The sequence below is a fragment of the Euprymna scolopes genome, chromosome 1 (assembly GCF_053919585.1).
Source record: "Euprymna scolopes isolate OS-2025 chromosome 1, ASM5391958v1, whole genome shotgun sequence".
Taxonomy (NCBI): domain Eukaryota; kingdom Metazoa; phylum Mollusca; class Cephalopoda; order Sepiida; family Sepiolidae; genus Euprymna; species Euprymna scolopes.
In genome coordinates, this window is record NC_136482.1 from 81,766,851 (window position 1) to 81,780,873 (window position 14,023).

General features: G+C 37.4%; 1 protein-coding gene and 1 long non-coding RNA gene across 4 annotated transcripts in view; one reads left to right on the plus strand and one right to left on the minus strand.

Annotated features, from left to right (window-relative positions):
* Nucleotides 1–14,023, plus strand: part of LOC145243562 (putative phospholipid-transporting ATPase IIB) — a 392,356-nt gene that overhangs the window by 65,034 nt on the left and 313,299 nt on the right. The window contains exon 1 of one of the 3 annotated variants that reach the window (XM_080106576.1): nt 10,541–11,384. The exons of 1 other annotated variant lie outside the window; for it this stretch is intronic. In XM_080106576.1, coding sequence (XP_079962702.1) covers nt 11,305–11,384 — 80 coding nt within the window. In that variant the 5' untranslated portion in view covers nt 10,541–11,304. Of the gene's footprint in view, nt 1–10,540; nt 11,385–14,023 lie in introns of those variants that run through there. One more of the 3 variants, XM_080106656.1, reaches the window with a different exon arrangement.
* Nucleotides 6,606–14,023, minus strand: part of LOC145245140 (uncharacterized) — a 119,178-nt gene continuing 111,760 nt past the window's right edge. Inside the window, exon 3 of the long non-coding RNA XR_013863001.1 lies at nt 6,606–7,473. This is a non-coding gene — a long non-coding RNA (uncharacterized LOC145245140). The remainder of the gene's footprint in view (nt 7,474–14,023) is intronic.

Below are 14,023 nucleotides of genomic sequence, written 5' to 3' on the forward strand. Positions count from 1 at the left end.
AAATTAAATTTCATATTTATATATTTAGACGACATACGACATTTAGCGAAAGTGAGCAACAGCACAAAGAAGATTTAGATAGAGTATTTAGGATCCTTAGTGATAACAATTTAAAGATTTCTTTAGATAAATGTGTATTTGGGGTACCAGAGTTAGATTTCTTAGGTTTTCACGTAAGCAAAGAAGGCTTGTTGCCTACTTTAAAGAAAATCAAAGAGTTTGAAAATTTTCCGATACCTAAGGACTCAAAAAGCTTACGTAAATTTCTGGGGATGACAGTTTTTACTGCAAATTAGTCCCTAATTATGCATCCATAATTTTACCACTATCCGAACGGATGAGGTTGGATCCTGAAGCAAAGATCGAGCTTAATGAGGAAGAAACTAATGTCTTCAAAACAATAATAAGCAAATTATCGGAAATTACGGCGTTAGCTCATCCACAGTCTTCAGCTACAGAATACCACTTAGTTACGGATGCTAGTCAATATGCCACTGGTGCTGCATTACACCAGTTGATAGATAAGTAACCAGTACCTATAGGTTTCTTTTCAAAGAAATTTTCTCAAGCCCAAGCCAAGTATTCCACGTTTGACAGAGAGCTACTAGCAGCTTATTTTTCAGTGATACATTTCCGCCACCTCATAGAAGGTCGTCACGTGACATTAATCACTGATCATAAGCCATTATGCGGAGCCTTTTATAGTCAGACACCAGCAAAGTCAGATCAACAACAGTGACACTTATCAGTGCTTGCCGAATATATTGCTAACATAGAATACATTAAAGGAGCTGAGAATATAGTTGCAGACTGTATGTCTCGGCCTGCATTAGCTGTGCAGATAGATGCATGTGACTTGGCCGAAATAGCCCAGGCACAAAAAGGTGATGACAAAATAAAGTCATACACTAATTTGAAAGAATACTGTATGTCAAGCAAAGTCGGCTCAGTCCTATGTGATACTTCAACTAATACCCCAGACCGTTTATCCCAAAAGAGCTTCGTCAAGCTATTTTCAACAGTTTACGTAGCTTGGCGCATCCTGGTACGGGAGCATTTATAAAACTGGTCAAGTTCAGATACTTTTGGCCTGGTTTAAATAAAACGATTAAACAATTCTCTGCAGAGTGTGTAGTGTGTCAACAATCAAAAGTTCACAGACACACAAAGTCTGCAGTCCAAGAATTTGAATTACCATCTGCACGTTTCCAGACGGTACATATCGATATCGTTGGCCCCTTGCCCTTAATGCACAATGAGTCCGACCTGTAGTGTCTACCCCGGAACTAAAATTTGACAGAGACTTTTGAATTGTCACCGTTTCCGGAGAGCTCTAAAAAAGAGGACAAAAAAAAACCGTGACGCCAAGTTCGAGTGCCCTCTCTTCCTCTTTCGCTCGCTGACCCTTGAGGAGTTAACACGCGCTACTGCTGTGTCTGTCACATGTGCGCGACACGCGCTATGCCAGTTCTCATAATGAAACCAAAAAAAACACTCTTCTTACCTTTCCACGCCACTTTTCACTTGAACGGCTATCCCAAAGAAAAATATTTAATTTATCTTTTCTTTTCGACTTTACGCCAAAAAAGAGAAGATTTACCCAGTCAGTAAAGATTTCTTCCTTTTCTACGGACACAAAAGAAACCACATGAGTGTGATACACAAAAGGGTAAATAAAATTACACTTTTTTTAACAAGCCAAGTCTGACTATTTATTTTCATTAATTTTTCTGAATATTTGTTTTTTATTAATGCTTATGAAAAATTATTTTTAAGGAGCTGTTCGTCGTTTTGCCCGACGAGCAGCTCATTTCACTGGTGACCCCTTTTCGTCAGACTTTGGTAGAACACCCGAGGAGCTTGACATTCCCAATTCGGCAGTTTAAAGACTTTCAAACTAATTTTTACTCAACCCAGGCCAGGGCGGCAAACCAACCATGGATAGTGATACCATATTGACGACAACGGCAATACAGGCCGTTCTTAAAATTCTGCCTTTCTGGACACACAACCCGACGTTGTGGTTCGCCCACGTGGAAGCTCAGTTTTTCACTTAGCGAATTCACAGCGAATTAACTAAGCTGAACCACGTGGTGGCCGCACTCACGCACGAAGTGATGGCTGAAGTCCGCGACTTGATAATGGTACCCTCAGGATCTATTTCTTATGACACTTTTAAGTCGGAGTTAATCAGAAGAACAACCGACTCCCAACAAAAGCGTCTCTGGCAACTGCTGATCGAGGAGGAACTCGGCGACCGAAAACCATCCCAATTACTGAGACGGATGAAACAATTAATGGGCGAAAGCGTTCTACAGCCGGAAATCCTCAAACAATTATTCGTTAGTAGGCTGCCGTCCAGTATTCAGACGATACTAGCGTCTTCCAAAGACACCACCTTGGTCGAGGAATTGGCGGAGTTGGCAGACAAAATCATGCACGCACAGGCACCAGAGGATTCCTTTCCCGAAACCTCAGGCACCTCCACATATATCTGCGAAGAACTGGAGAGACAAGCCCAACTAATCCAAAACCTGAGTGACCAGATTCGTGATATGGAGCTCAGACCAAGCAGATACCCGCGTCCGAGCGAACAGGACCGTTCTCGACCACAAAGTAACAGTCGAAATGGTGACAGGCTGTGTCGATTCCATGCGCGTTACGGCGAAAAGGCTTTCCGATGCCGCAGGCCTTGCTCTTTCATGAAGCACGATAAGCAAGCGGGAAACGGCCAGGCCAGGTGGTAGGAGCGACCGATACCCCTGGCAGAAACCACATTTGTCGCACCCTTTACGTCACAGACAAGAACACTGGTACACGATTCCTCATTGATACCAGTGCAGAAGTCAGCATAATCCCCAAGGAACTGTTGAAAGAGAAACGTACCCTGTCGACTTTCTGTCTACAAGCCGTGAATCACTTATCTATTCCGACTTTCGGAGAAAAGTCGTTAACATTAGACCTGGGATTCCGACGCACCTTCCAATGGATTTTTACTATCGCGAAGCTGCCCATTCCAATTTTAGGAGCAGATTTCTCGCATCATTTTGGAATACTTGTGGACGTCAAACGCGGCAAATTAATCGACAATAGCACTGGACTTACCGTGCAAGGGAAGATTAATAGAAAGATGACGATAAGCCCGGTCATATTGAAGGATGCTACGGACTCATACACAGACCTCTTAAAAGGTTTCCCTAATATAACTCGTCCTGTTTTTAGCAACGACAGGGTTACACACGATGTTATCCACCACATCCAGACCAGAGGATCTCCTGTGAGCGTGCGCCCACGCAGACTCAAACCTAACCGCCTGAAAGTCGCCAAGCAAGAATTTCAGCACATGTTGGATTTGGGTATTATTTGACCCTCCGACAGTAATTGGTCATCGCCACGCCACATGGTGCCCAAAAAGTCAGCAGGCGACTGGCGCCCTTGCGGGGATTATCGAGCACTGAACAGTCGCATGACTCCAGATAATTACCCCATTCCTCACCTCCAGGATTTTTCAAACTCTCTCCATGGTAAATCGATATTCTCCAAAATCGATCTCGTCCGTGTGTACAATCAGATTCCTGTGGACCCTGAAGATATCCCCAAAACTGCTATAACTACCCCATTCAGACTCTTCGAATTTCTACGAATGCCCTTTGGACTGAGAAATGCTGGCCAGTCCTTCCAGCGATTTACAGACGTGGATTACCATTCGTTTACGCATACATTAATGATCTACTTGTAGCGAGTTCATCTGAAAGCGAACACGTGCAGCATCTACAGAAACTGTTCCACAGATTGTCGGAATATGGTGTTATCATCAACCCCAGCAAGTGTGAGTTTGGAGTTCCTCACTGTGCCGAAATCGCACAGCCCTTAACGGATGTACTCAGGAACAAAAAGAAAAAAAATGAGACAATCACTTTGAACAGAACGGAATTACACTCCTTCAACAAAGTAAAAGAAGCGTTAATGGCTGCCACTATGTTGGTTTTTCCCCACCCACACGCTCCCCTATCCCTGTCAGTAGATGCATCTGATGTGGGCATTGTAGGGGTATTACAGCAGTTTGTAGACAACACGTGGCAACCACTATCTTTTTTCTCCAGGCGACTTCAGAATGCTGAGACCAAATATAGTACCTTTGGCAGAAAACTTTTAGCCGCTTATTGTGCGGTCAAGCATTTTCGCTACATGCTAGAGGGATCCGACTTCACTCTTTTTACGAACCATAAACCGCTATCGCACGCCTTGCTCGCCAAACCCAACAAGTATTCACCCAGAGAAGCTCGTCATTTAAACTACATTTCTCAGTTCACTTCAGACATAAAATACATCAAAGGCACTGAGAACGTTGTCGCCGACACATTATCGTGCATGCACATTGATGCCATTCAGCCTACTGATAGTATCGATCTTAAACAGATCGCCGTCGACCAAAGAAATGATGAGGAGTTGAATAACTTGCTACATTCTGAAAGCCTATCGTTCAAACAGGTTCCCATACCCTTTTCTAGCGAAGTGATTTGGTGTGATATCTCAACCGGACATGAGCGCCCTTATGTTCCTCCCAAACATAGGCGAGCTTTTTCTCTCAGCTGCACAGCCTATCGCATCCTGGCATCCACTCTACACAGAAGTTGGTGACGTCTCGTTTTATATGGACAGCCATCAATCGAGATATATGCGAATGGACCAGAAGTTGCATACCTTGCCAAAAGTCTAAAATTCATAAGCACATTAAAAGCCCACTTTTGACCTTCTCAACCCCTGAAGCTCGCTTTCAGCACGTCCATATAGACTTAGTGGGCCCACTCCCACCCTCCAGAGACTGTACACATCTGCTGACTTGCATTGACAGGTTTTCGAGATGGTCTGAAGCCATACCCATTAAAGATACTTAAGCCGAAACTGTGGCCAAAGCCCTTATCACACACTGGATAGCTCATTACGGGGTGCCTAACACCATTACAACCGACAGAGGTAGACAATTCGACTCTTACCTCTTTTTGGAACTGTCTCACCTACTCGGATGTAAACACATACGCACTACTTCATACCATCCGGCGGCAAACGGCATGATTGAGCGCTTTCACAGGCAATTGAAAGCATCCTTGAAAGCATACTCTGACCCTAACAGATGGATGAAATACCTTCCCTTTGTTCTCCTAGGTATTAGGTCCACCATCAAAACGGACATTGGTCTAACCCAAGCTGAAATGGTCTACGGAGCCTCACTGACCTTGCCTGGGCAGATGGTCACACCTACCACCCCCGAACGCATGCCAGACCCGGCGAATTACACTTCCCGTGTAAAGGATTATATGGCAATACCTTTCAAGATCGCGCCAAGAGCACAAGATGTACACATGCATGTTCCCAAGGACATGAACTCATGGACCCACGTGTTCGTCCGGAATAGTGGCATGACTACCCGCCTTCAGTCGCCGTATTCCGGCCCTTACAAAGTACTCAAGAGATACCCGAAATTCTTCATAATTGAGATTAACGGCAGACGTGACTCAGTCAGTGTCGATCGCTTAAAGAAAGCGATTTTTGACGATGATGTCACACACATGCAGAAACCAAAGACTACGGTCCGTTTCGATGACCCCGACTCATCGAGCACGACCATTTCTACCAGGTGTGGGCGCTGAATGCGGCCCACACCGATTTGCTGTTTACACTCAGTGACATTCTGTTCTCCTTATCGACATACTGTCTAGTAGGGGGGTAATGTAGCGTCTACCCCGGAACTAAAATTTGACAGAGACTTTTGAATTGTCACCGTTTCCGGAGAGCTCTAAAAAAGAGGACAAAAAAAAACGTGGCGCCAAATTCGAGTGCCCTCTCTTCCTCTTTCGCTCGCTGACCCTTGAGGAGTTAACACGCGCTACTGCTGTGTCTGTCACATGTGCGCGACATGCGCTATGCCAGTTCTCATAATGAAACCAAAAAAAAACACTCTTCTTACCTTTCCACGCCACTTTTCACTTGAACGGCTATCCCAAAGAAAAATATTTAATTTATCTTTTCTTTTCAACTTTACGCCAAAAAAGAGAAGATTTACCCAGTCAGTAAAGATTTCTTCCTTTTCTACGGACACAAAAGAAACCACATGAGTGTGATACACAAAAGGGTAAATAAAATTACACTTCTTTTAATAAGCTAAGTCTGACTATTTATTTTCATTAATTTTTCTGAATATTTGTTTTTTATTAATGTTTATTAAAAATTATTTTTAAGGAGCTGTTCATCGTTTTGCCCGGCGAGCAGCTCACTTCAGACCCTTAACTGAGCCCTTACAAATATTTGCTTACTTGCATCGATCGTGCAACTCGCTGGATTGAAGTACAGCCTATGACTGAGATAATTGCACAGTCGGTAGCAGAAGCGTTTATGTGTATGGATATCTCAATTTGGAGTCCCACTGCATGTTGTAACTGACAGAGGTAGTCAGAGCGAATTGTTCCAGGAATTAGCCAAGGTAGATAAAGGGGACCGACTGAAATGGTGACCCTTTTTCAATCGTCATTAAAATCTATGGTAATCGCCATAGATGCAAGTGCGCTCCTTCAGTAACGTATCTGAAGTCAGCTTATCCCATACCACAGTTAGTCTCATCAGTGGGTATTTTTGTTTACAGACTCACTACATAATAAAAATAAATGGTCACAAACAAACAAAAGAATAATGATTCCAAAATGTTTATACAAAGAAAAAAATCCATACACAGTCAGAGAAAGAGAGAGAGATAGTTATTTTTTGTCACAAGTGAAATCAGCAAAACCACGTGATAACCACATTTATTTTTTTGGGTTACCCACTGCAAAACCGACTACGAGCACACTATGCATGGACACAAAAGTGAGTCATATGTTCGCGTGCTAAAGTGAAATAGAAATTAAGCATAATTTTTAAGTTGCGTGTCTTTGTGAATGATGAGACCATCAAGTATATTCTTACACACTTATATGTAGATTTAGTGTATCTCAATCTGATTATGCTAAAAAATTTCTATTTTATTAGAACTGTTGTAAAGCTTTGCACATGAATGGATAAATGAAAGAAAGAGAGAGGGGGGAAGTTGTTTTACTACATATTAACCCTTTTGGGGGTTATTTAATCCTGAATCTGGTAATTATAGAAAAAATGTTTATGCTTCAAGTTGTTTATACCTTCAAATATTTATTCATGGTGTTTAGTTTGGTTGTTTTGTTTTATTGAATATCAGCATTTTCGGTTATTTAATGCTGAATCCAGCATTTTAGGGGAAAAAATTATGTTTTAAGTTGTTTATATCTTCAAATATTTATTCATGGTGTTTGGTTTGGTTGTTTTGTAAAGAAAAACTGTTGTCTTGTTGCTTTGTAGAACATGATTGAGTTGTTTGTTGCTTTGTAGAACATGATTGAGTTTTGAAAGAGAAAGGAAAGTGTTTGGTGCATTTAAGTCAGGAAGATGATATCTTTAGACAGCCTGAAAAAAAAAAAAAAAGATGAATGTTCGAAAAGAAAAATATTGCAATTGCATACACTTTTTAAAAAAATCGCTAGAGTAAAGTCACTAATTTTGTAAGTATTCTTGGATGTCTATGTTGGATCTCCATAGATTCACAATTTCACAAATTGAAAAATATAAACATGATGATCAATAAAAAAAAAAAGTAATGGGGTTAACAAGCATCCTTTGGTTTATGAAAAGTTACAGAGGGACACAGTAGCACCTTGATCTTTTTTGGATTCGACCTGATTAAATTGACTATTACTATTTATTATAAAGGAACACCTGTGTTACTGTTACACCGTTTTTAGTAAAGAATAAAGGAATAACAGAGTTGAAAAAAAAAAAGTGTGTTATTTGCTGGAAGTTATTTTTCACATCAATGAATTTCTTTTGACCTTTTAAATGTTCCATTTTGTGATTGTTTTTGTTTTGTTAAAATGAATTTCATTTGCTCACTTTGGTGTGATCACCATTCGACAACCCAGAAACTGACCCCCCAAAACATCCACCAAAGATAACATCTAAATGGTTTTCATTAATGGAGGCTTATTTGGAGATATTTTTTGTACACTGATTTTCTCACAAAGGCTGGTCCCAGCATAACTTTCCCATCCACATAACACTTATTTTTTTCATACAAAGAAAATATCTCCTGCATGGTTGGACCCTGGCCAGAGATACTTTCAGCTCTTGATACTCCCTTTTCATCCTTTTGTCAAGCATCTATCATCTGCAAATCTGCAACTCATATGCACCAACAAAACATGCTGCAAAATATACATTTACAATATTTCAAGGCAATACATTTTTTAAAATGTTGTTTAATTCAATATTTCAACGTTTAATAGAAAGGTTATGAGAAGAAGTACTTAAATAATTTATTTCTAATTTTTATTTCAGATCAAATTATGTAATATACAATGCTGTAGGTGCTGCGTTATCAATCATGTTGTATCCCTGTGTCTGGTTTACAAGTACTTTAATGGAATAATGCTCTGATAAACTCATTGAACTTGTGCCCCCTTTACATATATACTAGTGTTGGGACGATTAATTGGAATCAGGAATTAGAAAAATCAGAGCTTTTGGGGGTATCGGAAAAATTTGAGCCTATTTTCTGATGCCAAAGCCGATTCCTTAAATTATGTTTTTTATTTGATTTCGTTTTCATAAAACATCTTCCACTGCTTGCAGTAATAATAAAATAATAAATATTTATTGATTTAAACTTCCAGTAAGACTAAAATCTCTAGATCATCCTCTCACAAATGTGTTTTTATGTTTGAGAAAATATATGCACATTTAAGATGTGTTTTTACAGTAATTGGGACAAAATAACACTTTTATAGTTAAATATTTAGAGATTTATAAAGAATCAGAATCGGTAATCGTATCGGAATCGGGAATTTAGTACAGAATCTGTAATTGTATCAGAATCGGGAAAAATATTAGAATCGTCCCATTACTAGTATATAGCACCAACAACCCTGTCTAGCAGCAAAATCCCACCCTTTCGCTGCAGAGGACCCTCCTACTCTAATACTTTCGTAGTTTCTTTTCTCAAACTGATAGACAGAAAGAAAAAAGGATACTCAATGTAACTGTACTTAACGTAAAAATAATAGTTACAATTTCATAAAAAACTTTAATGATATTTAGTTTTTTCTTTCAATCAATCTTAATATTCACATTTTATTTTTTAGTTATTTATTTGATAGATCAAATAATTGAATGTTATAATGTTATTGTTGAAAAACTTTGATGCAGACTATTTAAACTAAAATTAGCACCAGGCTCAGATTACTTAATCTAAATAGACATACCTGTGCACAGATGGCCCCCACCCATCACACAGGATGATCTACTACAAATAGCAAAAAATAAATTAATTAATAGTAAGTTAAACAGACAGAAGTATATAGAAGCCAGAAGTAACCGTAAGAAAGAAATAACGATAGCTAAGAGAGAATTTACTGAAACCACTAAAAAACACATCAAAGCACAAAAATTAAGAAACCCGTGACTTCTAGAAAATCTACAACAGTGTAGTAAATAATGGGCAATCAACAATTCCTCCACTATCCAACAATCATGAGGTTGTTTGCTCAGCAACCGAGAAGGCTAACATGCTTGCCAGTCAGTTTGCCTCCAACTCCACATTGGACCCTGCTAACCACCCCCTCTCTGACTTTCCTTTGCGGACAGGCGCCACACTAGACGATCTGAAAATCTCCCCTTCTCAGGTGCATGCTATCATAAAATATCTTGGCATTTCAAAAGCAATTCCTCAATCTAGAAGGATTTCTCCTCCACTGATCCAAGGCAGAAAAGGCGAAACACTTTAATCCTAACCAAAAAGGCTAACGTTAACTATTGTTATTTCAAGTCTGCAATGTTAACTCTTATTAGGTCGAGATGTTGGTAAATTTCTCAGCCGTTGCGATTATAACGATGACATCTATTTCAAAATCTAGTGGGGATATCATCTGTACTCTTGTAACAGAGCGTGGGCATATGCATGCAAATGCCGAGCCATGTGTGAAATCATGCCATGGTAAGGAAAAAAGAAAAAGACTATAAAAAGAATGTGGACACATACAGATGAGGACATTCGACAGGACAGAGGTCAGGAAAAAGAGCACGATCGGATTTTATTTGGGAAAGTAACGTCATTGTTACAAAAAAAAAAAAGTGCCGAGTTATTACTTGTGCTATGTTCCTTGCGACGTATACTACTACAATGTGTTGGGTCATAGATGTCTACATGTTAACGTGTGTGTAAACGTGTTTAATGTTACACTTTTCTCAGTCTTTATCATTATTTTCATGTCGGTGCTAGATTGGAATCCAATCTCTGCCTCGCCCCCCCCCCGCCCGCTAAAATATTTGCCGCAAAAAGAAAAGTCATCAACCTACAACCACTGTAAACAATTTTCTATGTGCAGTTTGACCCGAATATAAGAGATTTCATCTCCGATCCGTACTGCGCTCTTATATCAGGGTTACACTATATCCTGGTTTCTTATATCCGTGTTACACTGTACCATTAACACAGGCTCTAATTTGGAACCAGAGAAAATCTTTCTTATATCCGTTTTTCTTATACTCGGGTATCTTATATCCGGGTTACTCTGCACCTTAAAAATCAAAACAACAACAAAAACAAACAATTGAACAAAGTTTCTTTCCAAGAACTTCTGATTTATGAAATACAGTAACATCGTTACCCATCGTTTGCAAATTTTTGTCGAATCGTCTACTTAATCAAATTCTGACCATTTTTCACCCATCATTTTCAATCTTCTCATGCTGTTGTTCAATGTTCATCGTTAATTGACAATCTCATTAAACTTTATCCTCGAATGTTTTTTGAGCCCTGACAAGCTATAAAACATCAGTAAAAATAAATAAATAAAAGGAAAAAAAAAAGTTGTGTTTGTTAGGGTGTTATGATCAGTAGTAACGCGTCCGCGGTGCGTGCGGTGCCCGGTAACAGTTTATTTCGTACGATGAATTCTACAAAATGTAACATATTTTCTTTTAAAACAAATACAAAAAGGTGTATTTTGCTAAGATTACGTCAGAAATGCTATATGGCTTCTGTGAAAAAATGAACAAAAAGGACGGCAAAAAAAAAAAAAAAAAAAAAGAAGTCATGTAACAGCTGCTGCTATTGTGTTAGGTGGTTAAGCTTCGTCCTCGACGTGAGTTGGGTTTTGCCGTTCTTCTTATTTCTTTCTTTTTAACTAACTCATGTGAAAAAGACCAACTTTGATATGAACATTAGTTTTAGATTATTAAGGAATGAGTCTCTTGGAACACCGTGTACAATACAGGCAGCATGGCAAAAGTTCGAGAACGAAATGGGCCACTAGTCGTTGCCGGTAAGTTTGTTTTTGTGAATCAACAAAAAAATAAAAATAAGTATTTTTTCTCTCTCTCTCGACTCTAGAGAGCTCAGCTATTTTCTCTGGTGACCTGTTTAGTGTTTTTCGTTTGTGACACTGATAAGTGAGGTGAGCCTTTATTTACTTTTCTCTCCCCACGAGGGCAAAGTTAAAAGAAGGTCGTTTTTTAATGTTCGAAAAAAAAAAAAAATCAGCTCCCTAAGGAGGAATCTGAATTGAGACACTTGCCTCAAAGGATTTCATCTTCCTCCTTTGACTGAGGACGCAACCAATACACTTGTATAAATTAGCGAGAAAGCCGCACGAAAAAGAACGTAAAAATAACTAAGGTTATCTTCAAGTTTCGTCACCCGATGTTGACAAAGGTTTTGCCTGAGTTTTTTTATTTTTTTCATTTTTTAAATTGTATTTTTTTAAATAAGCAAACGAACTAAAAAAAAAATTGATAACCCAAATTTTTTGTTCGTTGGCTTAAATATGCAAAATACAATTTGAAAAAAAAGTTCTATTGATGGCAACTTCGCGTAAAACCTTTGTAAACATCGGGTGACGAAAGTTGAAGATGACCATAATTAAATTAGTAGTGATAGTAGCAAGTAGCAGTATTGATATTATAAAGTTAAACTATTTGTTTTTCGTTTTGTGTTTTTAAAAAGTATAAATTGACACGATCAATTTAGTTGCTAGTTTTTCCGTAGTTTCAACAGATGAACATATATGAATTAAATAAAAATTTATATTTTACATTTTTTATTTGCCAGGTGAAGAAAAAAATCATTCAAAATAGTTATGTTTACAATAATAAAAAAAATCATTTTAGTGTTCCCTTATTTTACTTTTTATTTCAATAAATATTTGATTACTGGTAAAATTACCCCGACACACGAGATCTTGTCTTGCATATAGTTTTAAAAACTAACACCTGTAATAAAATTTGTATTAATAGAGAAAGTTAATTGATGATGATAATTAATTATGGCAATACACTTTAAAAATAAACTTTTACCTTGGAATATGAGATGATGTAAAAAAAAAAAAAAAAATAACTAAAATAATCTTTTCACACTTATGACAAACTTTTAATGTTTTTTATGCACTTGTGCTTTTTGCTGAAATAATAACGTTATTATTTAGAAAGCCATTTTTAACATGAGGAGGAGGGCGTTTTGTAACTATTCTGTACTTTCACCTAATAAAAAAAAAAATATAAAACTTTTATTTAACTTGAAAATACTATTAAAAAATAGCGTGGTGCTTGCTGCTGCTCTGCTGCGCCGCGCCGCCGCGGTGCATTCATTGATGCAATAAGTGCACAAGTTTTTTTTTTTGAAAAAAATCTTCGATTTTATTCAACTTGTTGAGTACTTCTGTAGTTTACGGGCCGAATCGAAATAGTAACAACATGGGAAGGGAGACTGTTAAATATTCTGTACTTTCACCTAGGGTAGCGTAAAAATTGAATCTAACTTGAAAATCTGATCTAAAAAAATAGCACGGTCTGTAAACTGCAGAAGTATCAACTTGTAAAAATAAAAGTAAAATGTAAAAAAAAAAAAAAAAACTCGGACAATAAATTTAAGAAAATATCATCTCCTTTTTTTTCTGTTCATATAAGAAAAGATTCTTCGTTTTAATGTTTTTTTCTTCTCTTGTTTTTACGTTACATAGAACAAATCCGGTTTGTGTACATTTTCAACGTCATAAATTCTCTTTTAAAAACAACCTATTTCGATATGATTTCTTTGATGTCTTCTTTTATGGCAAATCAAACAATGTTTACGTTATCTTTTTTAAATTATCAAAACAATATACTAAGTTCTCTAAAGCGAAAAAAAAAAATGATTGTTGAATGAAATCTTTATAAATATAAAAAATATTCACTTTTTACTTTGTAAATTTCATCTCAAACTGCAAAATCGAATAATCGTAATAATGTGTTTTGAGAAAAGAATTTTGGACGCTGAAAACGTACACAAACCTGAAATAAGTTCGTGTAAACGCAAAGTTAATAAATTAACCTAATTAATATTATTTGTTTTCAATACAAAAAAAAATAAATAAACAATGCACTTTTATTTAAATGACACGCATGCAAACAATCGTTGTTATTGTTTTTTGTTTATTAAATTAAAGTTTTGATTTTTTTTATTCAAAATCATGACGTATATATTATAAATAAACAAATGCTTACAAAGTAAAGTTTAGAAATTGTCATACAGTTCTATATATTAAGTGTGTGAACACTTCTCTGTTTATTTTGTATCAACGTAACTTTATTAATTGACAGATTTAATTATCTGGCACTTATTTGTTATTTACTAAAATCTTTTTTTCTTTCCTCCTTAACGATCACTTTTTAAAATGACGACTTTTATAGGTCTTCGGGTAAATGTTGATATCGGAATACCTGGCCAAATCACCGCTAAAAACATCGTCCCCCGTTCATCAAACATAAACGTCAAATTTGGAAACTCGAAAACAAAACGAAACGTACGATAGTTTAAAGGCTTTGCCTATTTCGTTTATTTTTTTATGGTTTTAAAATTCTTAGTAAATTCTCACTTTATTAAAAGATTGAAAGTTTTGGGAGCTTTTTATTCCTTGGTCTTCGGGCA